The sequence below is a fragment of the Photinus pyralis genome, unplaced genomic scaffold (assembly GCF_008802855.1).
Source record: "Photinus pyralis isolate 1611_PpyrPB1 unplaced genomic scaffold, Ppyr1.3 Ppyr1.4_LG9, whole genome shotgun sequence".
NCBI classification, from domain to species: Eukaryota; Metazoa; Arthropoda; class Insecta; order Coleoptera; family Lampyridae; genus Photinus; species Photinus pyralis.
In genome coordinates, this window is record NW_022170878.1 from 18008265 (window position 1) to 18036083 (window position 27819).

General features: G+C 38.1%; 2 protein-coding genes across 4 annotated transcripts; one reads left to right on the plus strand and one right to left on the minus strand.

Annotated features, from left to right (window-relative positions):
- Window positions 1-558: 558 nt before the first annotated feature.
- On the minus strand, window positions 559-11766 carry LOC116180332 (extended synaptotagmin-3-like). 2 transcript variants are annotated; one of them, XM_031500267.1, is made up of 19 exons: window positions 11375-11766; window positions 11128-11325; window positions 11040-11081; window positions 7283-7423; window positions 7156-7232; window positions 7038-7107; window positions 6584-6729; window positions 6414-6534; window positions 6188-6358; window positions 5674-5771; window positions 2265-2313; window positions 2127-2216; window positions 1992-2078; window positions 1632-1943; window positions 1346-1587; window positions 1208-1300; window positions 1060-1162; window positions 871-1011; window positions 559-820 (listed from the first exon to the last, which is right to left on the minus strand). In XM_031500267.1, exons 1-19 carry the CDS (start codon window positions 11480-11482, stop codon window positions 740-742), a joined length of 2370 nt encoding a protein of 789 aa, XP_031356127.1. In that variant the 5' UTR covers window positions 11483-11766; the 3' UTR covers window positions 559-739. The 2 variants fall into 2 exon arrangements, with proteins under 2 accessions (XP_031356127.1, XP_031356128.1); XM_031500268.1 differs by lacking the exon at window positions 5674-5771 and adding an exon at window positions 5933-6018 and having other exon boundaries at window positions 11375-11760.
- Window positions 11767-14036: 2270 nt separating this feature from the next.
- LOC116180334 (EF-hand domain-containing family member C2-like) lies at window positions 14037-17078 on the plus strand. Of its 2 annotated transcripts, XM_031500269.1 has the most exons (10): window positions 14037-14188; window positions 14239-14415; window positions 14464-14916; window positions 14963-15558; window positions 15609-15948; window positions 16139-16263; window positions 16312-16425; window positions 16472-16651; window positions 16696-16798; window positions 16846-17078. In XM_031500269.1, exons 1-10 carry the CDS (start codon window positions 14135-14137, stop codon window positions 16978-16980), a joined length of 2277 nt encoding a protein of 758 aa, XP_031356129.1. In that variant the 5' UTR covers window positions 14037-14134; the 3' UTR covers window positions 16981-17078. The 2 variants fall into 2 exon arrangements, with proteins under 2 accessions (XP_031356129.1, XP_031356130.1); XM_031500270.1 differs by lacking the exon at window positions 16472-16651.
- Window positions 17079-27819: the final 10741 nt, after the last annotated feature.

Genomic DNA, 27819 nt, shown 5'->3' on the forward strand with positions numbered 1-27819 from the left:
CTATATCAGGTACAATACTTAATTGACCAACCCCTTCAGAAGAAAGCGGTGGTCTCCCAACAACATTCGCGTTTAAAAATTTTTGATATTAAATCGCGTTCAAGACCCGATGACCTATTTCACCACAAAATGGTTGCTTTGTTATCAGCAAAAGTAAGCCAAGGGCGTGGGCACTCTCAGGCAACGGTGAGTTTAACACCAGGTTGCAACCTGGTACGTCGAACACTTTTCGTAAGTAAAACGAAACGGAACTGACACTTGAACTTGACATAAAATTTAACTACCTCTTATACCTATGAGAGGGCTAATCGTAGATGAAGCAAAAATTGTCGATGGAAATTACAGCCGAAACCTAAAGAAGGTACCTACACTCTAAATCAGCGTCTCTTAAAGTGTGAATATTACTGTTACACTCACTTTGTATACTGCCCTCCTACGATAAGGTTGCAACGAACCCAATCCTCTGGATCCATATCATCAGGAACGTGTTTAGATTGTAGCCACATCGTTACAACCATAAATGTCCCACAGAGGACGCGACAGTTTGAAAAAACCAAAATCTGAGAATTGTTTATAAATATCACCACTAATCTTTATAATGACATCCAGGTTTGTACAATAATAGAGTAAATACAATGAGAATAAGTTAGTATAACAATTAATTATGTATATAAACAACATTATTAAAAGCTTACAGTTAAGCACTTCTAAAAGGCACCATCAATCGCACGGCAAACATTTAAGATTCAACTTCTGGTTGTAGATCGAACCAAAATGTATTTGATTGGGTTAAATTAAACTTGCCCAAATCAATAAGCACCTGCATTACACGAAAATATTTCATATTGCAAATCTACAAGTTATATTTACCTGGCCCATGGTGTTACTTCCTGAAAATAACTGCTTTTGTGTAGCTACCGTTACTTCAAGCTGTTGGGTGTGTAACTCTCCTTGGGACAGTACATACTCGAAAGTTACATCGAAAACTGGGTTACAATTATCTTTCACAACCTAAACGATGCACTCTTAGAACAGTCGCAAATTTAATGTACTCATTACCTGTGTTTTTCGTTTCGATTCCTTCGACCTACCTGGTAACAAATACAGCTTGACATACGGGTCGGGTATGTTAGACGGATCTTTGGATGGCAAAGGCAGATTGCTAAAATTATTCGCTTGCACCGAATCACACCTACATACTACTTACGCTATCTTGTGAATAACAACAATTAGCCGCTGTCTTTGAACGCTGTAGCGCAGTGTGATTTGAATCCGTCCAAGACCAGCCTCCCCTGCCGAACTGCAATGGCGAATTGCACACACATTTCCCCAATTGTTTACTTACAAAGTGTCAGTAAGAGTCCTATGAGTAAGACCGTTGCCTTGAGATTCTGGTGGAACAGCAGACTGCAAAGGGACAGAAATCTGCTCGAGAGATTCTGTACCTTCTTGTACGTTAGATTCTGTTTCACTTTTTAATGAGCTTTCGCGCGAAATCGTTCTTTTTGAACCTGTAGACAGTTCAGAATCGTTACGCTTAAGCTTGGAAACGTGGTCCTCGGCTTCGGGAATGTAATGTTTCAAAATCTATGGATCAGCTGTATTTATATTATCGTGCCTGCGCAACTTACCCTTAAATGCATTGAAAATGTAAGCTTGGCCTGCGGGCCACTCTTCAATAAACCAAATGGCTGTAAATTGACACACAAATTAGGCTTCTCAGACAAGGCGCACAAGTTGTAGGTCAGCTCGCCTAGACCAGCACCTGTTTTATGATCAATAAAATTCAGATACAACGTGTCGGCATTGGGATTATTAACCAAAAAGTTAAAACCCTGTTCCCAAACCGGGTCCGAAGTTTTCTTCTTGACTGACGTCTGTTGGCTTTCTCGCCCGACTGTTAACAGCAGGTACGGATCTGGTTTGCTTTGAGTACGGGCTTGCTGAAATATCACAGTTTCGCAATACATCCCACTTAGAATACGACTTACAGGCAAACCCTTGGCTGAATCTACGTAAATGATGAGTAGAGCTGTACTCATCGAGGTAACTTGTAGCATTTGCGTTTCCTCCAGCACCTAAGATGACAATTTAAAGAAAGCTTAGGCACTTTTCGCGCAGATTACCGCACGTAGGTCCGAGTAATTGGTAGTTAAGACGAACCAAGTGAACCGTACATGGACCATGCCGTGTTTAGCTTGTTCAAGAGTGATCCACTAAAAATGATAATGAAACTAGACATATTTTACTAAAATATCGCATACCATATCATCTTCTCCCTTCTTTGCGATTGTATTGATGTCAATTGCAGCTCTACAATTATTGTACAAATTACGTTGAAGGTCAAAAGTAAAAATTGGTACCAAGCGTTTTTTATTATTTGAAAATTAATAAGCAAATTAAAAATTGCGATTCTTTAAAGCTTTGATTACAAAGATTTTCAGTGCATACAAAGAAATCAAACCCCGGAATTGAAGAAATACCCGCAATATTCGTACGAAGTGTACCTCTAATCTTTTAATGCCTCTTCATATATTACCTATTTAATGAGTGTTTGAAGAGTAGATTTTTGAATCAATTGTTTATGATAAACTCAAAAACTCTATCAATTATTACCTTTGCGACGAACAACATGGATTCCGAAATGGACGATCTTCTACCACTAATCTTCTCCTACTACAATAGGCACCATATGAAGCAATTCACAATAATGCACATCTGGACATCATATATACAGATTTCGCCAAAGCGTTTGACACAGTTGACCATATAATTTTGACAAGGAAATGGATTTCACTGAGTTATACTAAAATGGATCAGTTCATATTTATGTGAGAGGAAGTTGACAGTAAAGGTAGCTGAAGAAAGGTCAGACTTGATAGAAGCCTTATCAGGAGTGCCCCAAGGTAGTCATCTTGGACCTCTCTTGTTTAGTATATATGTTACCGATATACCATATTCTCTGAAGAACACTTCTTGCCTGCTTTTTGCAGATGACTTGAAATTATTTTGCGTTATCTCAACCACAGAGGACAGCTTTTTACTTCAAAGGGATTTGGATGAATTGAGCAAATGGTGCCTAAATAATTGCATGTCTCTGAATGCTAGTAAATGTAAATTATTTACAAAATCGAGGAGAAAAACAGTTCACGCATTTAAATACTCTATTAATGATCCTCCGCTTCAAAGAGTTCACGACATAATGGACTTGGGTGTACTCTTTGATGAAAAATTGACTTTTAGCCAACACATACGAAAAGGTTAATAAAGCTTTCAAAATGCTGGGCTTTATTAAAAGAAATTGTGCATCCTTTCGTAATGTCTATGTTTTAGTGACTCTATTTAACGTCTACTGTAGGAGCACTCTGGAATATGCTTGTCCAATATGGTCACCTAACTTCAACTATTTGATTCATAGCATTGAACGAGTTCAATCCAAATTCCTGAATTATATAAAATTCAAATCTGGCAATTTGAATTCCAAGAACATCATCATGGCAAAATATAATATTATACCGCTTGAAGACCGCCGGAAAATAGCTGATGTCCTAATCGCAGCTAAACTACTAAAAGGAACTCTGGATTGTCCTAAGCTTCTTAGTGCTCTTCAATTCACGATACCTCAAAGAACTACCCGATCAACTTTTTAAAGAAGCTACCTATCGATACAACTACACTATGAGTCAACCGTTAGCAAGGATCCCTGCTACATGCAATGAGTTTCCAGAAATAGACTTGTTTTATTTATCAACTAAACTCATCGCAGACCTTCTGAAACGACAATTTTAAACAAGACATCGACTTAACTTTTTACTGTTTTTTAGCATTGTAGGAGCGATTTAGATTAGATTAGTTACATTTTTGTTTAAATATAGTAGTTTAAGTAATTTAATTTATTCTTATGATTAATATCTAATCATACATTGTTATTTTTTTACTAAAGATGTGTTATTTTGATTATATATTAAGTAAAATATGTTATTGGAATTAATGTCTAAAATATTGGCTTGGCCGTCAATAAAGATATATAATAATCTAGTTACAGCTGGATGGTTGCAATACAGATGGTTATTTACATTTTAAATTTATTTAAAGTCAAGTTGTCTGATTAGTGAACGATGATTACTTATTCAATGGTGAAAGTTAAAAGTTTTTACGGTCAGAGCAGCCTCCGAGAATCTTTTTGATCTTGTTTTTCAAGCTACTTCAAGTTACTGAGTCAAGTTTTTTTTAAAACACTGAAACTAGCAGCGTCTTTGGTAAGTATGTCTGAATATCGCAAACTATTCACGACCAGATTATTAAGAGGACCTATTAAGGGAAAAAACTATGTAATTTTAAGATTTTCTTATTTTTCATTATTGACCATCTGCGTGCAGGGTACTATGTCGAAACAAGCTTTGTAAGTTTCTTTTTATTTCAGGAATTTCGTTTTTATTATCATTCAATGTGTTACGGAATAAATTTTTGTTATTGTAATATTGTTATTTTGTTATTTTTTGGCTGTTTTTGTGTATATCCAATGGTGAACATGGAAATAAAGTATCTATCTAATTAATTGTGTGTTTATTCGAGCCCATTGTGCGACCCAGATACTGTTCATTTCAGATTTTTCTTTCGTATCCAAGATTTATTTCAATCATTGATGAAAATTTGCATAGTAAATTAATTTAGGTCAATATTGGCACTTATCTTTGTAGTGCATGCCGGAAGTATACAAGGAAAAATTATTAAAAAAATTTTGATTTGTTTCAGTTAGCTGGACAGTGGTTTTGTTAACCGCACGCCTTTGCACACAGCATTATTTATTTGGCTCCCACCGTAGAGCCCCGGTAATATAATTGAAAATATTTTAGATGAAACAGTTTCATTGAATATACCCTTCAGAATTCTATTTGAGGTATGGATATGGAAAAAGATGTACTACAAAAATGGACTGATTCTCGGATTTATCTAAGACAAGGACAGGTGTACAGTTTCTTGTCAACATATTCGCACCTTGGCGCATAAGTATTTTATAATTAATAAATGTTGTGATAGACCCATATCTGCGAGATATGATATGTACCTACTTAATTCCAAAAAGGCCCCAATGTACCAAATATATCAAGATCAGAGTGCACTCCCATACTGAACACTGTTAAAAAATATACTTAAAAGCCTAATCAAAAACATGCCACTTATTATTTATTACTTATATCACTATGCTTTTTGGATGTTATGGAGGTGTCCAGTGTAGCCATTAAAACCGCATTTTCTTAATCCTGGCGAACATACAAGCAACTACACATTGTAGAAATGAAAATTTTCCGTATTCATGGACCAAATGAGAAATTATTCATTAATCATTTCGTGTAATCAAAGCTTTAAAGATATATATTTCTCATTATTAGGCTGAATTAAATTTATTGTAGTATGGCATAAATGTATGTAGCTTATCTTTTTGAGTAAACCACAAACAATTGTTTGAAAAACAAAATAAGTACGTTATCAGTAAACTTAATGTTTAAAATGTATAAACAATTGAATGATATTATTCGTGCAACAGGCAAGCAAAGGGGGTTATCAGGCAGCAGTATAGCAACTAGCTAATTTGTTACGGTTTGTAAGCAAACTAAAGAATATCAACTCAATTGCTTCTACTAATACACATTACTAACAAACAAAAAGTACCTTCCAAGTAAATCGTCATTTTGTGAACCTGGAAATCCTGGATCCCAGTCCCATACGTGAATAGTAACAAGCTGCCCTTCTATTGAGTCAACCATAGCCTAATATTTGTGATTTATGTTTACACCAATGATTCGCAATGCATTATAGTGAAGTACTCATGCAAGTTAGTTCGACATAAGACATGCTTGGAAATAGATTTCACAGAACAAAGCACATAAATTTTACTCTACCGCCCTCCTTTTCTTTAAATCCATATTACCTGCCCAGATCGTCATCCTTTGATCCGTCATCGTAGTCATACAGGTGCAGAATTAATTGTTGGCCATTGGTATCCATAACCGCAAACTAATAAACGATTTATCAAAAAACAAACAGAACTAACAAAACAAAAGGTGTCTGTGTGTGTGTGAATGTTAACCAAATGTAAATCTCACTCAGAAACTCCACAAAACCACCAACATGCAAACTGAATTAAAATTGGTGTGCCTTTGAACAGAGAAACACAACAAGTTACCTCGCACCAGTAGTCCCACTTTGGGTCTACAGTATTGTCAATCGTTTGTGTACGGCGCTCCTGCGCCCCGACGTTCAGAACACAATACGGATCCGACTTTCCTTTACCTAAAATACCAATATCCTTCCGCATTAAATTTTTCGCCTCGATAACATGAATTCTTAATACACCCTTTAACCAAAACACAATATGAAAAAACCGTTCTCAAATTCGTCACCTTAGTCACCTCCGGCTCGGGAACGTTCAGCATTTCCGACTCGACGTGCTTGCTCAATTTCACCGGTAACTTGTTCGGTAGCACCATCAGAGACGACACTTGCTCCAAGATCAGCTGACGCAATAAATCGCTGGAAACGAAAGAATTAGAGAGGGCGAGTTTCGTCAGTTATACCAAACCTAAAACCTGGCAGATCGAGAATGTCGACGAAACCGACCAGGTTGAAGTCGATTGTGGGATTGTTTAAGAAGTAAATCTGCAATCCACCGATTAACGGCATTCGGGATAGCAACGGTTTCAAAACGACGCGCAGTGTTCCCTGCAACTGTTTCCGAAATTTTTATTTATTACGTGCTACTCAATTGATTTTGGTTGATTAAAAATAAATGTGAGTTTTCATTGTAAATTTAATATATCTGATAGTTAATAAATTTTGAACACTAGGTCCTTCCTATATTCGTGAAAAATTCACGTGATTGTTTTAAGGACACTTGCAAAGACCTGATATTTATGTTTAAGCATTTGATGGAGAAAAAAGCGTTTTAATACAGCAAATACGAATGCTGATACAACTTTTTACGAAACCTCGACCACCTTGAACAACAACAGAGTATGAGACACAAATTTCCATACCTGAAAGTCCTTAATCCCGCCTTTAACTCCAGCACCCATGGTAAAGCTCAAATTGCAATCACCTGCATAACTAAAAATCGCAATAAAGACGTAAACACATTTTAAATGAGCTACTTACAAAAGGTCTAAATCGAGTATGATCTCGTGTCGAGCAACGTTTGCCTCGTACACTTTCACGCCCCCAACTCGTGGCGGCTGTAAACAATAGATATGTAGGTACAAATGGCACAATAACGTGCACTTACAATGCTTCCCAAAATCATCTTCTCAAATTTGAATCCTGTTAGTTTGAATTTCTGAAGTTTCTTTTGCATTTTCGGTTGAATTTTGTCACGAATTAAGTCCCGTACATAGGAATTTACGCTGGGCCATAGCTGCTTGAAAATCTGAAATTTTATTATGGGTGTTAAGTGTATTCAAATAGAAAGGTATATATAAGAACAAATGAGATGTGATTACTTTGTACGTTTCGCCACTAAAAAGATACCGAACAGATATTGTATTAATTTAATGCAACAAGTGGTTGAAAACGAAAAAATTGAATAGCCCTAAATAGTAAGTTTTGGAAAAAGGTAGTCAAGTCTTCACAAATGCTGGGGGGTATTCCAGTAACACGTTCTTCCACAAGGGCGCCCAGTCTTCCTAGCTCTTATCATTTTTGTAGAGTATTCAATGCGCCACATTACCATGTTGTGAGGTTTGATGATGTTTTCTCACAAAATGTCCTATTGGTGGCTAACACCATAAGTTTCTGGGGTTATGGAATACTCCCCACGCAGTACCCCCAACAAAAAGAACTTGATAGTTCCTCTTATAATCCTTGGCAACCTTTGCAAACAGGTAATCAAGTGTTTGTACCCCCCCAAACACCCTCGAAACTACATTCAACCACAAAGGCGCCCAGTTTTCAAGGCGCTCATACTAGTTTTTGGAAATGGACAGATAAATCTTTCTTTGCTGTGTAGGCCCCTCTGTTGTGTGCAAGTCGTGGGTGATATGAAAGGTGCCATTATCTACCAGTAAAAAACGAATCATTGTACCACCATAGATATTCTATTTCATTCGTGCGACCTATGTAGAATAGAAATATCATATAACCTTAAAATAATCATTAAACTGATTCCATTAGCACATCTAACATGTAGCTGCCTACTCACCGGGCGCGTCCCCGAGTGCCGGATAGAGGGACGCCCACACAGACCCTGAATGATCCTAAAGTGATTCATACTTCAGTGTGAGTAGTGACGATTATAAGTGGCTCGTCGAGACTAAAAACTAGACTGTTAGCGACGAAAGTCATCGGGACGTCAGGGACCAAATCAGAGGGAAGCACTCCAGGGTCTGACTCAGGGCAGTCTGAGAAGAAGCATAGAAGTTCTGGAGCACCTAAAGTTGCGAGTGCACCACGAACCTATGAACAAGTCAATGCGGCGGTGCTCAGGGTGGCCATTGTTCCAGTGTCGCACCCGGAGGTGGACATCCCTGAGCCTCATTATGGTTGCAATGAATGCAGTTGACAAAATGGAGGGGGGGAACCTTTCCTCGGCTGGTAGGGTTCCGCTGGAATCCGCCCGGTGGATCTTGGTTTGGTTGGAGAGGACAGTCTCTCTTATTAGACCCTAGGATGGCGCATCTGTAAAAGTTCAGAAGCACGTCCCTAGGGTATCTGGTGATGGCTGTATTATCCCGTATGACACAGCCGCCATCTTGAAACGCCTCCAGAGGCAAAAGCCTGGCTTCAGAACAAGTCTATGGAGGACGTTCATCTGGGGGAAGAAGCCTGGTAGAGTCCTCCTAGCATTTGGTGTCGATAAGGCATCCTATCGGGTACTCCAGCGACAGAACTTTCAACCGCACGCGCGAGTTTTGCTCCAGGTAAGTGAGAGGGCGCCGTCGGGAGATAACGAGCTTTTGACACATGTGGCGATTCTTGATACCGACCAGGTAGTACTAGCAATATACCAAAAGATACTGCATTTTGTGATACCAAGGTGCCACTTGGTACAGCTGTTCCTTATAACCCCGAAGGATATAACCTAGAGACGAAATCTGGGTGTCAATTTCGCATGATTTTAATCAGAGGAATCCAATAGTAGGGGCAGAAATGTAATCCGGATAGAGGAAGTCAGTCAAAAGCCGCAATTTTTAGAAAATAACAGACTTTTGGACGAATTATGTTTCTATGGCACATTAGATCATTTAAGGTGTCTCGATTTATGTTTTTGGGGTCAGGGAATCATTTATGGTAACAAAAATATTATAACCGAAGAGCATCGGACATGCATGAGAGGCTTCACTACCACACTTTCTGATGACGTCACGGGCCGTGAAAACCAATATATTCCAAAGTTTTAATATATAAACTTATAATGATACTTAATATAATAAAAATACATATTAACAAAACGCCCCTGCGTGCCTTGGAAATACAATTCGACCAAAAGTCGGCCATTTTCTAAAAAATGGCGACTTTTGATGGACTTCCTGTATCCGGATTACATTTCTGCCGCTACTATTGGATTCCTCTGATTAAAATCATTCGAAATTGATACCCAGATCTCTTCCCTAGGTTATATTTCGATTTTTTCAAAAATTTTACAATTAATCACCCCCACCCCCTCCAAAATCTACCCACACGAAAAATGTCACTTGTTCTTCGGATCAAATCGTCTAAATTGTTCTATGGAACAGGTGTGCCCTTGGGATCACAAAATGCAGTATCTTTCAAGAATTGCCGTTATACCGCTAGTACTAAGGGGATCGAAACTGCCCGCATCACTAGGGGAAGGGGGATGATGGACGAGGTAACCTTTTTACCCATTTGGAGCACAATATGGGGGAGGGGCCTGTTTAATAGGCCGTCAACTTGCTGTAAAGCAGACAGGCCTACATATCAACCTTCGGTTTACAGGGGGCGCGTAAGAGATCTAAGCCGGGTTGAGGACTCTATTATCAGAGGGACAGCCAACTGAACCCTAAGACTTGTATTTATGTCGATAGACGAATCGAGTCTTATCCAATTGCTGATTTCTGTTTCAGGAAACTCGTACGATTAGGAAGAGGCTCCACCCACCAGGGAGCTGGCTGACTTGATAGAGTAGTCAAAATGATGGGCCACTTCTTGTGGTTGGCTGTGATGCAGACGCACACCATGTTGGGTGGGGCAGCTCGGACACGTACATTGGGCTTGTTGCCCACGTGCAGGTTCTGTAGCAATGCAGATGAAACTACAGAGCATGTGGTCTGTCAGTGTGACGCCTTGATCAGAGATAGACATCAGCTGCTTGGTTCCGTGACAGTAATCTGGAACCGGGGGAGGGAGGGGGGGGGGAGTTGAAGCAACTTAGGGTAAACAGAATCTATCCTTTATTGATAGGCATGGGCTCTGAACCTAGTTGTGAAAGAAAGGGGGTAGGCTCAATGGGCCTTTGGTATGCCTAAGTGTTGCCTGGTCAGGCTCCCCTTAGAAATAGATACATTAAAGCACATTATTTTCAATTTTGGTTTTAGCAAGGTTATCAATAGGTAATATCTGATTCTGTAGTAGCACTCTGGTGCATAGATGTAGAACTAGAACATGTGTTCCAATTAAATGTTAGGTATCCTTGTGTGTCCTGCTTATTATTTTACCTGGAGACAGTGATACTAAATAAATACACTATTTTCTGACTCGATCAAGTTAATTGAGAAAAATACAAATATAAAATCATCATCAGTTGTACCTATTCCTGTGGACCCTTGTACCGTATTCATGCCATGTAAATTTTTTTGCAAATTATGAAATTTGAGAAGTAATTGTAAACAATTACATCACAACTGTAAATATCAATTAAACAATAACTTGTACACAGAAATACAGGTCGGACAGCAAAATTGTGCTTTAGGTACTTATAGTCCCTGTAACTGTGCCCTTGACCACATGACAAAGTTGCACAAGACTATTCAGATTTGGTGGTAAAATTTATCATTACAATTTTTACTCAGTTACCAGTTTCAGCTTACCTTATTCAGCCACTCAGCTCGTTCAACATCAGGGAAGTAAACCTGGAAAACATAGGAATGGAATAATTTTTTTTAAATACTGGGTTACCCAAGCAGGTAGATCCTCAATTCGTGCCAAGATCACATCATCTTCCTGAGCTAGAGCTATAGATTTGGTAATTTTACTCTTCTGATCCTTTGATTTTCGATACTGATCCCTAATTACCAGAAGAACAATCGGTCCGAAAAACCATCCAAAGGACCACTGCATGTAGCCTACGGCATACACAAACAGGACACTCGCCACCTACAAAGCAGTCAGTCAGCCCGTGAAATACGGGAATACAAAAACTTACCCTCTTAACCACCGAGTACAGTACACTCTTAATTTTGATACCCGCAATTTTTCTCTTCGACAGCCGATCTTTTCCATGATCAACTGCTTGATCAGGGGGGTCACTCATTTTTAAATTATGCAAATTACAAAAAAGGAAGAAACCTCGCCCTTTTTTTAACCGCGTTACTACGCAGCTAGCAAAATATCAACAATTACGCAAATTTAATCACACATAATGATATCAGTAGGTATGCACATCAAAAATACATTCACGTAGAGCGGTAAGTAAAGAAACAAACAGAACGTGAGATCACAGCTGATTCAGTAACAATTTACTTACAACGTACAAGCACATGTGTATGTTTAGTTGCCTGAAGGTTTAAATATAGTAGTTAAAGCCGCATACAGACTAATATAAAGCCAACCACCAACATGCGAGCGTTTTATTGACTTAATTGAGTATTGATTTTTGGACACTTCTTCCACTTGAACAACAATGTCCTTGTGTGAGTGGTATATGTTGTCAGGATCTGGATTACGATAGGAGGATGGACTAAGTCTACGCGCTCGTAGACCTCCCATTGGGGCACTTTGTAGGTACTAACTCCCTGACTAGAGTCGTCCGACCCCTCAACATCACTCAAGTCATTCCACACGTGAGATGAAGCTAAGGGTACACGTAGCCTAGTCCGGACAGGAGACACACAACGCATGGATCGTCTCAGTTGGACTAGAGCGGGACATTCACAAACCTCTCAGGTTCTTTAAATAGCCCTGTGCAAAAACACACCAAGCTTCGAGATGCATGGCGTTTGGGTGTCTTGAGTTACTAAGTTATTTACAGTTGCGACTGTAAGTGGGAGGCTCTCGACCATAAAACACCTGTTTTGAGGCCAGTCGGGCTAACTCATCGGTTTTCTCATTGCCTTACGCTCTAGCATGTCCTTTAACCCAAACGAGCTCAAGAGGGTTGCTGCTTGCTACTTGCTCTAGTGCATGGTGATATTCGGAAACCAACCTAGAGATAATTTTACAGTGACCAAGTGCCAATAGGTCATCCTTTCTGTCACTGGAGATTCGAATCTTCGAACATCTTACTATGCACCACGCACTGGTCGCATCAGTGTTTCAAACGCGAAAATAAAATCAAAATCTCCCGGAATAACCTGATTCGCCATTTCAAGATGGCTGAGTAAATAAGTAAACCATTTGTTGTTAAAAGCCAATCAGAGGTGAGTAACCCCCCTGATGTGTATATGTATACTATCACTCGCTGAATTTTCTGCAAATTTTACAAATCCCACAATAGGAGATAAGTTAACTTTTACAATTCCACCAGTTATTGGAAAATCACTTCACCCTCTATAACATTCAAAAAACTAAAACCACATTTAGGGCTACCGTTACATCGTGCAGGTTAGTCCGAAGAACCTCGTGAATTAAACGGATCATTCCGGATTTACCGATAATACTGTAACGTAAATAAATTTAATTACGTCGTTTATTTATAACAACTAATCAACAATAAATTTATGACAGTCTTGAAATATCCATTAATCTAAAACAGAAAAAGTATCATTTATCACACACGAATACACAATTTACAAGAGCGCGAACAATTTACTACCTCGGCGTTCTAATTGCAACTGAACTATAACGCAATCCGATTTGCTTATATAATAAAGTCGAAGGTTCCCAAACGTGTACGAACATTCGATAATAAAATAGGTCATATTTCTCGGAAAGTCACATTCGCTCTCGTACTTTATCGCCGATGATTAATCTTTCGTGGCGCCTCAATGTCTATGGAAATTTTCGGAACGTTAGCTACAATAAAGTATCAAAAGAGATTTTCAAAATTTCCAACGGTGCTTAAGATATGGAGGAACATACATACACAGCGATCAGGCACATTTCATTCTCCTAAAGTGATAAATTTCACCCTTCCCCCTCTAGGCTTTCAGAAGCCTTCAGATGCAAGTTATACCAAGGTACCCATGCAATATGTGCGGCACTTGGAGAACATTGACATTTTCTAAGCTAAAGAAACTTTAGTATCAATGAATCTAATCTTTAAAATTTGGAAAAAAAATCGGCATCACTCAGCAATCACAATTTAAATTAATTAAGACTCATTTGTTATTTCACATCACCCTCTTATAGATAGACAACCTATACTAATATCAGTTTTTGATACGCATCGTCTACATACGCTGTCGCAATAAAGCAAGATACGAAGAATCGCATACGATTTTCAATAGGAGGATTTCTTGCTACTCAGCTCGCATTCGGAAACCGGACTTTTGATCCGGCTCATATTCAATAGCACTGCCCTTGAACTCCATCGCTGTTTCTTTTCGTTCTCGAGTTAGCCGAGAAACAGACCGACAAAACCATCACATTAGGAGATTTTGTTTCGAAAAATTCTCCTAAAAATTGAAGAAATCGAATGCAGCATTGGTGTAACCTCAAAGTATCAAATTTTGAGCAGATTTTGCCTTGATTTGGTTCACATATACATATGTAATAGCATTCATTGTATAATCAATGGTAATACCTAGACTTTAAACATTCAAAAATCAACAACTCAAATTCAATTAGGATTACACGAAGCTGGAACAATTGTAAGTAGTCATGGAAACAAAAAAAATCATCGATTACGTCCTCCTACCAACAATAACCATGGCAACAAACTAAGATGATTCATATTTAAAAGTCACTAGAAATTTACTCTCAAATAGACGAGTTTTTTTCGCCAAATTATTCTTTATTAATTAAAATGGCTCGTTGTCCTGGTCTCCCGTTTCTTCCAGGATTTACGTTTAATCCACTAGTAAGTAAATCTACTATTTAGAATTTTTCTGTCTGCGGATTAATTTTCAGATTGGAAAAACGAAATTTAATATAGACCCAAAATTCGACTTCATAGAAAAGGGGGTGGGCGCACTATGTGAAAGGGTAAAGCCGAACATGTTAGGTAATCTAACTGACCGATACCCTTCGCTGTATCCACGTGGCGAGGTACCCGAAATACCCTCGTGGATTGGGTTCGATAAACAGGTACGCTTATAATCAAATTAGATTGGGGTGATGTAGGTAAATTTGCAGATATTGCGCTTTTACGCATTTTTTCGAGAAACATTACAAGAGCACAGGTGCGCCCCATTTCAAATACGCAAGGTGGTCATTTACTTCTTTTTGGAAGACGGCACCATACAAGTGATGGAGCCGAAGATTGATAACAGCGGCATATCTCAAGGTACTTTACTGGCGCGCGCGAGGGTGCGCTTTCCGGCTCCGATGAATGCGAATTTTTACGACGTTATGGATTTGAACGTCGGAAATGAAGTTGAATTCTACGGGCGAGTTTACAAAATTACGGACTGTGACAAGTTCACTAGAAACTTTCTAAACCGTTGCGGCATCGCCGTTCCCGATCCGATAAATGTTCCAGAGGATCCCTATTATAAAAGTCGCGCGTATGACATCGAAACGCGACTGCCAAAGAAACCGAGCAGAAAGATAGACACGCTAGGAAAATTCTTGGAGAACGATCGTAAAGTAGGTGGTATATGATTTGTGCGCCTTTTTGCATTGGCTATTGTAGGTGTTACGATTCTATGGATATTGGGACGATCAAGAAACTCAGTATGGGTATCTTCATCATTTGGAAGTGCTCTACTATCTGTCGGATGACACAATTGATATCAAAGAGGTGGTTGTAGATAACGGGGGGCATAAGTCTAGTTCTGTCTTTTTCCGAAGAGATAAACTTGTCAAGAAGTACACTGGGTTACCTAGACCTGGTGATCACTGTCATTTAACCTTGCTGAATGTGTTAGGCAATGATATAAAATCAAGCCGATACGTGGTGGACAGTTTGGACTGTGGCAAGGAACACCGAGACTACTACTTGGAGCAAGACTTGACTATAGGTGGAATGATAAACGTTTACGGTAGAAAAGTGGTGCTTACCGACTGTGATTCTTACACCAAAGAGTATTACCGGGCCAAATATGGGCTGGATAGTTTCGTGCCGATACCGAAACCTTTAGATTCGCAAATGGGAATACCGACACCGCAGGAACGCGAGCTACCCCCATGGAATGGTTATGGAAGTTTTGAAGACTCGGCTCAAAATTGCATCACAGTAGAGCCGAAGGCACCCCATGGAGATTTTAAAAAGTTTCTCAAATTCGATAAGTAATTTTTTTAAAGCAAGAATCATCATCATAATCGTGTTATTTTTATAGAAACGGATTGGACAGCCACGTCCTACGATTTGAGGGAAGATTGATATCTTCAATTGACGAAAATTGCGGACGAATTTTTGTAATTAGCTATTTCTTGTCCAACGATACCATTGCGGTTTTCGAATTGGCTAGGGCCAACTCGGGCTTTAAAACTAGCCCATTTTTTAAACGAGGAGAAATTAAATTGCCGGGTCAAGCTGTGTTTACAAGTAAACCGCCCGAATGTTACCGCACTCAGCACATTTTTGTTGGTGCGACGTTAGTAATTAACAGTTTCAAATTTGTGTTAGTAGACGCAGATGACTATGCCTTGCGATATATGGAACTGAATTGTCACGAGGTAATAAAATACAAGAAATAAAATATTATTAAAAAGACGTTTCGACAGAAATACTGTCATCATCAGCCAACGATATTATTAGCGTTTTCTTTTCAAATAACAAGTCAGTTCATGTGAAAAGAAAACGGTTCTTTTGTCAAGAATGTATCAGAATGACAACAAATGTTTTACTTTTACTATAAACTTTCAGTTCCCAAAATCTAATATTAAACTAATAATGGATAAGATACGCAAAGTTGTTCGACCAACGTACAAGGATTTCGTAGCCGAAAATATACCTACCGAAACACCGGTGATAACCTACGAAAAGCTGAGGTAAAATAGTGCCTTCGTGACGCGTGCGCACTCAATTCAAAATTTTAGAAACAAACTCTGTCGACTTATGGGAAGCGATTTTACAGAACAGGAGATGATAACAGTATCGCGTGCATTCTCTGCAAACTGCGTAGAAGAAAAATTTAATCGAGACGCAATACGGTAGGTCCCTGGTCAGAAAATGACAGTGATTTTCTTCTCTTGGTAGCGCAATCACGTTGACCGAGTTGAAACGTTTTCTCTGGGACGACTTGAAACGGTTGAGGGAATACTTGATTAAGTTCGATCACCAAAAAAAGGGAACACTGCCCCGACAGGAAGTTTACAAGCTATTACGAGCTTGCAGGTTGCCTGTTGATATAACTTTGCTCAATCGAATTTTAGACGTGTAAGTTGGATGCAATCACACACATTTTAATTATAACATTGTAGCATAGTCAAAGACCAACATGGAAATTTAATCTACGATGACCTGCTAAAATTCTTAAATCGTGATCTATGTGCAATGGCTGATACTATTCCCATCAATATTAAGGTATAAGCTACACCATCATACAATATTTTGATATACCCTCGTTTTAGTATGAACTTTACTGGACATCAGATAGAGATGTTAAGGCTGGCACTCTAATCAATTGGTGCGAATTTAATAAATCTTTAGATTTAGAGAAGGAAATAGTCGATGCTAGTGGGCCTTTTGTTGAAGAGGGGCAATAAAAAAAATCCAATCAGTACTTATCCTGTAACATCTACCCACTCTACTGTATGTGCTAATTATTTTTTTATTTTTGTGGAAAATAAATGACATACAAAGATTTGCAACTTACTTTACTTAACATTGGGCAGTCTGCGCATGCACACACCCTATGTTTAATATATGCGACATGTTTGCCTTTACTACAAGAATCTTTGGTTTATATTTCAAAAAAAAGTATCTCTATAAATAAGAAAGTTGACATTGCGTAGTGCTCAAGTCTGATTTTTACAATACGCGATAAGCTTGTCTTTACTAGAAGCATCCTGTGGTTAAAATTTCAGAAAAATATCGCATAAATAAGAAAGTTGAGATTGCGCAGAAAGTTATGATTACTTTCGAAGATATTCCAGAAAAACCGAAATTTCCCGATTTTGTTTTTATTTCTTTCCGATGTTATTTGAGCAGATACAAAAAAATAGAAAGACACATTCTCACTACCACTTTATGAGCTCTACAAGACGTTGAGGTTTTCAACGATTCGTTTCAGAAAAATCATCTTCAATTTTATTTTTTCATATGGCCCCTAAAAAAGTACTGAATTGGGTAGCATTTTTTATTACTAATACAACGATGTACGGCACAAAAAAAAAACAAAAGTTGGAAACTGTTGGAAGGACAACCATGAAGTCACTGTTTGTGACCTAATGCAGTATACCCTTGCTACAGTGCAGGAATATGGTGCCTTGCTCGGGACTAAATTCCCGCCTTCAGGCTATACACCACTGTAATTAGGCCTATCTTGACCTACCTTGCGGTGGTATGATACTTCAAAGCAGAAGCAAAAGTAACCCAGACTCAAGTAAACAGGCTGCAACGAATAGCCTGCCTGAGTTTTACTGTTGCAATACAGATTGCCAGTACATATATACTAAACGCTGTTTGAAAGAAGAAAATATTCAAAGAACTACGCTCCAGTTGGATATTCATATCCATAGGAAAAATGAATTTTGAATCTTGAAAAAGGGTCATAGTGGACAGTGAGAGAAGACAGACCAAATTCATCATTAATAAATGTTTACTAGTACAAATTTTAAGATGGACGGTAGTTCTGGTCAAAGTGGAAACAAATTCTAACAGATGTATCTACTGTAGGTACATGTAAAGTAAACCGTAAGTGTAAAACTACTTGCAATGCACACTGGCTCTTGCATCGCTGCAGTTGATTCAATTGGTACTCTACCTGAAGCTCCCAGTGAGAAACAGCCAATTGAAATATCAGAACTTAGAATGAAGATGAAATCATTGATCTCAATTTGTCCATTTAATATAGAACCCCAAATAGAGGTTTATGATAAAATGTGAATTCAATCTCTATCAACTCTGTTACTCGCCATCTACAGATTAAAATTTAATCAATTTATGTGCAGAACCTTAGAGCAAAATATTGGGCATGTCATGTCTGTGAAGTTGGCCTGGATAAAATAGCCCGGCAGCATCGCACCATGCTAGATCGTTAGTGCTCGTTAGTGCCTCATAAGTTAACATAAGGGCTCAAACCGTTTTCTCAAAATAAAAATTTTTTTTGTTCGGATCAACTTCACGTTTGCCCGGACAATGACTCCAATTTGCATCAAATTTTGTAGATCGTTAGTGCTTTGTTAGTGCTTATTAGTGCTTCATAATTCAACGTTAGGGCTCAAACCGTTTTCTCAGAATACCTTTTTTATTTGTTCGGGCTAACTTCACGTTTGCCCGGACAATGACTCCAATTTGCATCAAATTTTGTAAATCGTTAGTGCTTGGTCAGTGCTTGTTGGTGCTTCATAATTTAACGTTAGGACCCGAACAGTTTTCTCAGAATAAATTTTTTATTGATTCGAGCCAACTTCACGTTTTCCCGGACAATGACTCCAATTTGCATCAAATTTTATAAATCGTTAGTGCTTCGTTAGTGCTTTAGAATTCAATGTTAGAACCCAAACCGCTTTCTTAAAATACAGTTTCCTGTTGGGAACAAACTTCATTTTTGACGTAGCTCTTTTCACATTGGCATGCAGCGCGATTCATCTATACGTACCGTCACCGTTCCGTTACCGCACCGTCAACGAAACGTAAAATATTCTCGTTTACAAATTTTGACGGGGCGGACGGTGACGTAACTGTGTAGTCTATAGCTACTACCTATATATACCACAACTGGCTCGTCCGCCATTTTGGAGCCCACTGACAATTGACGCTTGCAAAACACGTACTTCTCATGACAGTAAGTTACCTTGGCAACATAACACAACATAACGATCAAGCAACACAGCGTAATATCTGACAGACTGTCAGTGGGCTCCAAAATGGCGGACGAGTCTGCTTTCTTAATCAAGTGCTGTAGTGCAGCCTGAATATGTCTATAGCCTTAGACTAGAAAAGAGAGAGGACAGGTAATACTTTCAATAAAACTGTGACCATTTGTCACCAAGACATGCCTGCCAGTGTCGTAACATACAAACAGCATTGTTGGGTGATAAGAATTATTCCTTTTATAGGACGAAGACGAATGTATATAAAATTAATTAAAACAGCAGTAGAATTAATTATTTTGCTAATTGTAATAGTTGAGAATTATATATTCAAAATAATTCAAATTGGCCAATAGAAAGCCTTTAGAACGACGCGGTACACTCCGTGCTCCGAGAAAGTTCCATTAAGTGATTTCAAATGATGAAAACTATTAACAACATATTTTGCTACATATCATGTAAGGCAAGTACTGAATAAAAACGCAAAACGTAAAAATTATGAAAAAGACGGTTTGCTCTAAAATTTACCAAACAAATTTTTACCTTTGAAACGAAATTCCGCCGCTATGGCAATGGACTGCAAGACATTAGGACGCGGACATTGGACCGCAAGACTGTAGACCGCAAAGGGAATAGACCGCAAACGATAGGCCGTGGACATTAGGACGCAGACATTGAGACGCGGACATTAGAACGCAAGCATCATGTAGATCACCATACAAAGCAGAGATTAGATCGCAGGTAGGACAATAAAAGGTATAACAAGTAAACCAATGTTATTTTACTTATTTCATCTGTGTATGCGCTCTAACGTGTAGTCCTAGCCTAGGATCTGTGTCCTAATGTTCGGCGGTGTTTTGCGCCCCCCCCTCCCCCCCGTTCGACAACGGGAGTTGGCACTGATCAGGCCACTTTGACCACTGCCACAACACTTTTCATTAATGGAGATATACTCTTAGATTGTTTCAATTCTAATTATACTTGTATTTGCTTCTGTTGTTTTATATCGATATGTTATTAATTAGGTACACATTATCTATTTATGTTAGGTAAACTTGTTTTGTAGAATTCTATATTTGGGGCATAAAATAGACTATAATTTCACTAATTCCTGAAAATGTTACCTCTATTTTGCTCTTCACATTAACTATTTTACTTTTGCATCTTTTCATCTTTATGTCTTTCTTGTATTTGGATACAAATGTCAATTTGTAATGTCTTAATTTATTTAATCGTACGATATACCGGGTGATTCATTAGAAGTGAGGACAATTTGAATTTCCCGCAAATCAAATAAATTATGAAGTTGGTACTAAGTGATGATCATTTATTTAATTGCAGTGGTGTATCATCATGCTTTCAGTAAATCGTTTACTTATTTATAATCTTCAAATACTGCTTCTGTTTTACCACAAATTATAAACTAACACTAGACACAGTCACGTTTCTTACATATTTTAGTGCATCAACTCCAACAATTGTCCAAAATGGAAAAAGTAATAAACCGCAAATGGCACACAACAATTAACGGCGACACTGGTTTCTTAAATGACAGTCATGACAGAAAAAAATGACTAACGAAATTCAAACCGTCAATCTAATAATGCAAAAAATACTACAACCTTACGCTCGAAATTCAAATGATCATCACTTCTAATGAATCACCCGGTATTATGTATAGGTACAATTTAATTTATTGGAAAGGTACTGCTCGAGCAAAAGTGAAGTGGGCCCAAACAAAAAAACATTTATTTAAAAAAAACGGTTTGGCTCCTAACGTTGAATTATGAAGCACCAACAGGCACTGACCAAGCACTAACAATTTACAAAATTTGATGCAAATTGGAGTCATTGTCCGGGAAAGCGTGAAGTTGGCTCGAATCAATAAAAAATTTATTCTGAGAAAACTGTTCGGGTCCTAACGTTAAAGTATGAAGCACCAACAAGCACTAAAGATCTACAAAATTTGATGCAAATTGGAGTCATTGTCCGGGCAAACGTGAACTTGACCCGAACAAAAAAAAATTTTTATATTGAGAAAACGGTTTGAGCCCTTATGTTAACTTATGAGGCACTAACGAGCACTAACAAAGCACTAACGATCTAGCATGGTGCGATGCTGCCGGGCTATTTTATCCAGGCCAACTTCACAGACATCTAGCACTGTATCTCACATAGAACCGTCGTCCGTGTTACGAATTGCAACAGTTTTAAGAAGCGGACAATCGGACTGTGTAACGAACATCATCGCGCTATCAAATCGATAAAAGATTGGTGATCGGCGATAAAGAATCAAAGCGGAAGTGATTCATTTTTTCCATGCCATACAATAATGCTCTCGAGATTTCTCTAGAAGGTCTATTGTTTGCTATATAAGCAATTAGTGTAAATCTTTACACTATGGTTTAAATTATGATTAGCCAAATATTTCCGTGCCCTGTTGCTTATAGGGGCCCCGGTTTTCCAAAAATTGTTCCTGCCGGCGAGAAGCCTATTTTATATCGATATGCTGAATCCTAAACTTGATCGGGCCGTCCTTAATTTAGTAATTAAGCTAAAGCTAGAAGTTGGTCATTATATTGTAGGTGAGTAGTTAGTATTAAAGCTAACAACTAATTGTTACCACCTAAGTTGAATAATTGTAATGTTGTCAATGTTTATATTGTAGATAAAATCACGAAATCACACCTTAAGTAAAAACTTGCACTACGAGTAGATTTATGACTACTAATTACCTTACCAACAAGCCAGCTACGAGCAGTAACCCTTACCAGGAACCTTACCCAGTTCATAACATCGATATTAAAGTAATAAATGCTGAAGTAAGTGCTCGTGTTATACATTAAGTAATAAGTAGGTATTACAAATATATCTGTAAGTAAATTGATCAGTATTGAAGTAGTAATTATAGTAATTAAATACACTATTTTAAACGCATTCTTGCAGTCTCTTTTTCTTATTCCCCACACTCTTCCTTTGTCTTTTAATGGTTTATGTATGCGTTTGCCCCATTATTATTTTTGCATGCGGTATCACAGTTATTTAAATTTGTCTACTTTTGAATAGTATCATCTTAATTATTCAATTTTTGGAATTTTTGCCCACTTAAAAATAAAGGCAAAATAAAATAAAATAAATAAAAATAAATTTACATTCTTTTCCTAGTATCGAATCCCATCATTTTTCGCTATACTTCTTCTCTTTTTCCGTTGTCACTGTATCGTGCTATGCGAGGGACCATATCTTCTTTCTTCCCATCATTCCCATTGATCTTGTTTTAACATTGCTACTATGTCTTTCGTGCATGTGTCAAATAGTGCTGTACGTTGAGTGGACACCCCTGCCTAATCTCCTTATCTGTCTAAAATACCACAGACCCCTTTCTCCCGTCCTTGCTCCACTGCCAAGGTGACTAATCTCCTTGGCTGCTTAAAATAGCAGGCACCATTACATTATCCTCCTTCCTTGTTCCAATACCAGGATTACCTAGTATACGTCATCCTGATAAATTTAGTTACTTATCATCGCGATAACAATTGGCAGCAATAAATGAGCACAAAATTTATAGCAAGAAACATTTCAGAAATATGACGCTAGACTGGGAAGTTGTAGAGTCGCCCGAAAAATTGGAATTGCTCATCAAAGTAAACGCCATTTATAGCATCCTAAATGCGTATTACAAATGCTTTCACAAGATGTGTGCATATATAAATAGTACTGATGGTACTTACTACCAGTGATGTTCCCATCAATTTCTTTGAGAGTGTACTCAGTTGAGCGGGTGGTTGTGATGCTGATGTCCCCTTTAAAACGCGAGGGGAGGGGGTCATTCCCTGAGTATCGACTTGAAAGTAATTAAGTTCCAACTTCCAAGTATCTCATAATTATGTGCTAATTTGTGCTGCTAATTACAAATTTTGTGCTCATCAGGTTAATGAGTAATTCAACTTTTTCTGATGACACTCCAACTTCACGCTGGAGTCTCAACATCGATATTTTCAAAATATACCATAATTTTGTGCTCATTTCGCGCTAATTTGTGCTACTAATTTAAAATTTTGTGCGAGTCACGGAACGAGTATTTCAAATTTTTTGGGATGTGCCGCCAGCTTCTCACTGTAGTATCAACATTGATATTTTAAACATTTTATTTTATTCACGTTTTGTGCTAATTTGTCCTGCTAATTTAAAGTCATCCCGTGCTCTTCCCGTCAATGGGCAATTCAAATTTTTCGTATGACGCGCTTGAGCTAAGTGGTTATAATTGCGATCGCCGTTTTTTTGGATAAAATTTCATTAAATGTCGACATTTTAGATCATTATTAAGCAACTTTCAAAGCATAAAATTTTTCTGTGTTCTGTGTTAAGTACGTACCGACTTAACCTATGTACATTGTGCGTTGGCCATTTTCCTAGGTAAAGGCTCGACGGATTTTATTCAAATTTTGTTATTTTGTTATGCATTATTGCTGTGTGCAATGGTATTAGATCACTACACCACTCACAAAACACCCGTCCAGCTAGGTCAAAACAAATTGAATATAAAACTTCGAATTTTATCATCTCTCCTCGTACGCATCCGGCATCTGCTAGAAGAAAAATAGTAATATTGACTTAAAATTTCTCAATTTGAGAGACTTGGTGGCCACGATCAATTTCCGAAAATTCCAAAGAGTCGACCGCATAAATTTGCATTAACACCTGACATAATTCTTGGGCACGAAAAGAAATTGACATGAAAAACTCTATCCGGGTGACACAATGGATTCGAATAAACACAATTAATTGATTGGCAAACATTTATTCTAAAACACCACGAAACAACAAGAAAAGCTTATAAAGCTTGTTTGGACATATTAAACGGACGCGGGCGGGCGACGAATAAAATAAGAAACCTTGAAATTACTTATAGTATTTTTCTTAACAATCCAAATAATCCGACCGAGATTAGCCACATAAGGCGCACGTAACTCACTCACTGTTTATGAATTTATAACATTGGTTTCAATTACAATGGAATTCTGTGATCAAATAGTTACCCAATTTCTCTGTATAATTAGTCGTAATGACAATTATCAGGCTGAAGAACGTAATGAGGTCTGTGTATTCTTAAACGTTTTCCATTTCTTTTTAATGGTACAACCTAGTATTTATCGCATGTTCCAACTGATGTTGGAAAACGCCATTATGGCCTTTTTCTCCGTCCGTCACTTGCAAATGGATAATAAAGCAACGAATTGACATTCCAAATTTATAATCCATTTAAGTAACTTCGAATTTTAGGCATTGATCGTTGAGTGAGAAATAGTAAAGAGACGTAACTATCATGTATAATTGCGATACATATTCCCCATCTCACTCACCGAAGCTTCCCGCACCCCACAATCCACAGTGTGAGGGGTGTGGGTGTGTTAGACGTGCGACTCTGATACCTAAACGTTGCTTAACTGCTTAACAACAACTCTACTACAACTGCGGAAATCGACTACTCTACGAAATCGTCGATGTACTAAAGCATCTCGGAATAATCCTCATGTAAATTAATCGAGTTCCGCCTCTTTATATTTCTCACTCAACGCTCTAATATAAATTTGGTTTTCTCGCTCTATCTAGGTATTTCCTGTATAAACCCGTTTAGTTTAGATGCCAGTTATTTCTATAGCAGCTTTGTTATTTTCTTAGTTCTATGGTTCGCCACTAGAGGCCGTGATCTTACTTTCTTTTCTGCATACACATTCCCTGTACTTCTTTTCTTCAGAGACGATCTGGCCGTCACATTTGTTGCGTGCAAATTTTTCTCGATATGCCGTTACCCTTTACTTAAGGCCGCTTGACATGGAGCAATACAACGCGCAAGAACTTGCAGAAAGAAATTGCAAGGTCAAATCCTTGCATGCAATAAGCATTGCATGGTATTTGACATGGTGCAATTCTATTTCAATTGCCACATGTCTGCCAACAGAAGAATCATATGGATTTGTCAACAAAGTTGTTAACCTCAAATGAAAATTAAATTTTGATTGCTTGAAGAAACATGAAAATTACAAGAATAAATAAGATTAGTAAAAACAAGTAATGAGTGCGTCTCTCAGCATCACAGTTGCCGCCGCTGTATTTTACTAGGTTGGTGCCACAAAAACAACTAGATTTATCCCTAGAATTGCACGATTCATGCAAGAAAAATAGCACCGGTCCTATAAAAATTGCATGCAAGCAAGTCTCTTGCAGCAATTGATCAGCTGGCTTTGAACTGCGCATGCCTTTCGCAATTTTTCTTGCAACTTGCATGCAATTGCAATTTTTATTGCTCCATGTCATGCGGGCTCTAGTATTTACCTGTTTTGGCTGTCAGCATCTGGGGTGTTTTTTTTCTATTTATGACGTGCTGTGGCTGTGCTCCATTGAATACGCTTTGCATATTTGTATTTACAAGTAATTAGTGTGAGCACAGACAACATTGTATATGTTGTCTGTGGTGTGAGGTATGTACTTCAGCATTTTTCTTAAACGTATTTTTGAGGAAATATCTTCCCTCAAAGTTCCCTTGAACTTCTCTCTTAACTTATAGTTTTCTCTTTTGGATTACTTACCCGCCATCTTATCGAGAATGACATTGGCGACGTCACGTGAGGCATTACATCACCTACTTGGAAAATTTACACCTGGAGATGTACCTAATCGTTCCTGTTTAACTGCAAGAATTTACGAAACCTTTTGGAGAATCGCTTCGATATTTCAGATCCTACATAATTTTCTTTTGTCGTTACCGATTACGGTCTCAGAAATTATTTCCACTCACGAACGAAAACTCTACAGTAAGCAAAAGTACCAAAAATAAAAGGTAAACGTTTAGTAAAGAATGGGCGAATCGAATTCAAACAATAATTCAATTTCCTTTGTACAATTTTAGTTCAGAATTTTAAAACTTTATTAAACGTAGGAATTTCCAACCCTTTATTGCAACAAATTAATTACTCGGTCCCCTGTTACCATAATAAATCTGAGACCAGTCTTAAAATTTATGATTAATTAGCGCGCTTCCAATAATACTAAACGCAATCTAATCTGACAACGTTTGTTGTCAACACATCCGATTAGCTATCGGTATTTACGCTCAGGCAAATGATCGAGCTGAAATTTCGAAATTCGGTAGTTAACTCGGATTTTCGGGGCATGCGATAGGCCGGTGTTAATCTACTAACTGCACGACCTTGAATGTGATGAGATTATAGTTCAAAATAAGCAAATAACGAACTGTAAACCACTGCTTTAATAGAAACAAACACCAGACTTAGGTAAAATAAGGAAAAAACTACTTATATGAAAAATACATGTTACTACGTCTACACGTACACGTCATATATTTGACACTTGAAGAAAAATGTATATACACGGTGTGTCACAGTTTTTCTCTAACACTTCCTCCAAAACTGGACACGCCAAAAAAACAAAGAACTAATCTGATTTAAAACATTTTAAACCCAAACCATCACGCAACGTTTTAAATCTAACTCGGTCAAGCGGTTTCGTAAATAAGTCCGCTAATTGATGTTGTCCATCAATATGTTGCACTTCAATCTCGTTATCTTGCACACACTCGCGAACATAAAAGAAGCGAAGCTTTACATGTTTGGTGCGTTTGTGAAACTCTGGATTTTTACTTGACTTTACTGCGCTTGCACTATCACAATAAAGTATTGGTTTCACAATCGTTTTTCCACTAATTTTAGAAACTAATCGTTTCAGCCACATTAGTTCTTTTGAACCCTCACTTGCTGCCACAATTTCAGCTTCTGTAGTTGAAGTTACGACCGAGTGTTGACGCTGACTCGTGACCTGTCGTTGACCGACCTGTTTCGCTGCATCCTCCATAATCCGCATCCGTGAATGTCACCAACTCATCAGATCCACCCTTTGAGTAGTGCAGTCCATAACTACTGGTTCCACGCAAATAACGAAATATGCGCTTCACACGGTTCCAATCTTCTTGAGTAGGTTCTTGCATTTTTCGAGCCGCAAATGAAACTGCATAGGCAATGTCAGGCCTCGTTGCCGTCATCAAGTGCATTAAGGAGCCGACCGCTGACCGATATGCTGTTCCATCCTCGAATACTTTCTTTTGATTCTCATTTATCGTATCGCTTCCACCGATGCGTTCACAAGGAGTTGATACGTCTTTTGCTTCATCCATGCCAAAACGCTGTAGTATACGCTTTGTATATGCATATTGTGATAAGAAAATCCCGTCGCTGCGTATACTTATCTGCATGCCTAAGAAGCTCTCCAAGGACCCAACTATTATTTTAAAATGCTCTTTAAGTGCTGACAGAAACCTCTGGATTTCGTTAGCATCATCACCGACGATCAAACCATCATCGACATACAGTACAACTATTAGAGTTACTCCGTCTTTACGTCGAGTAAAGAGACACGGGTCCTCCTTTGCTGCTTCGAGATCAAACTTCTTCATAACTTCCACAAATCGCTTATTCCAGCACCGAGGTGCTTGTTTGAGCCCGTACAAACTACCTAAAAGTTTGCATACTTTGCTAGTCCCGTCGTCATAAC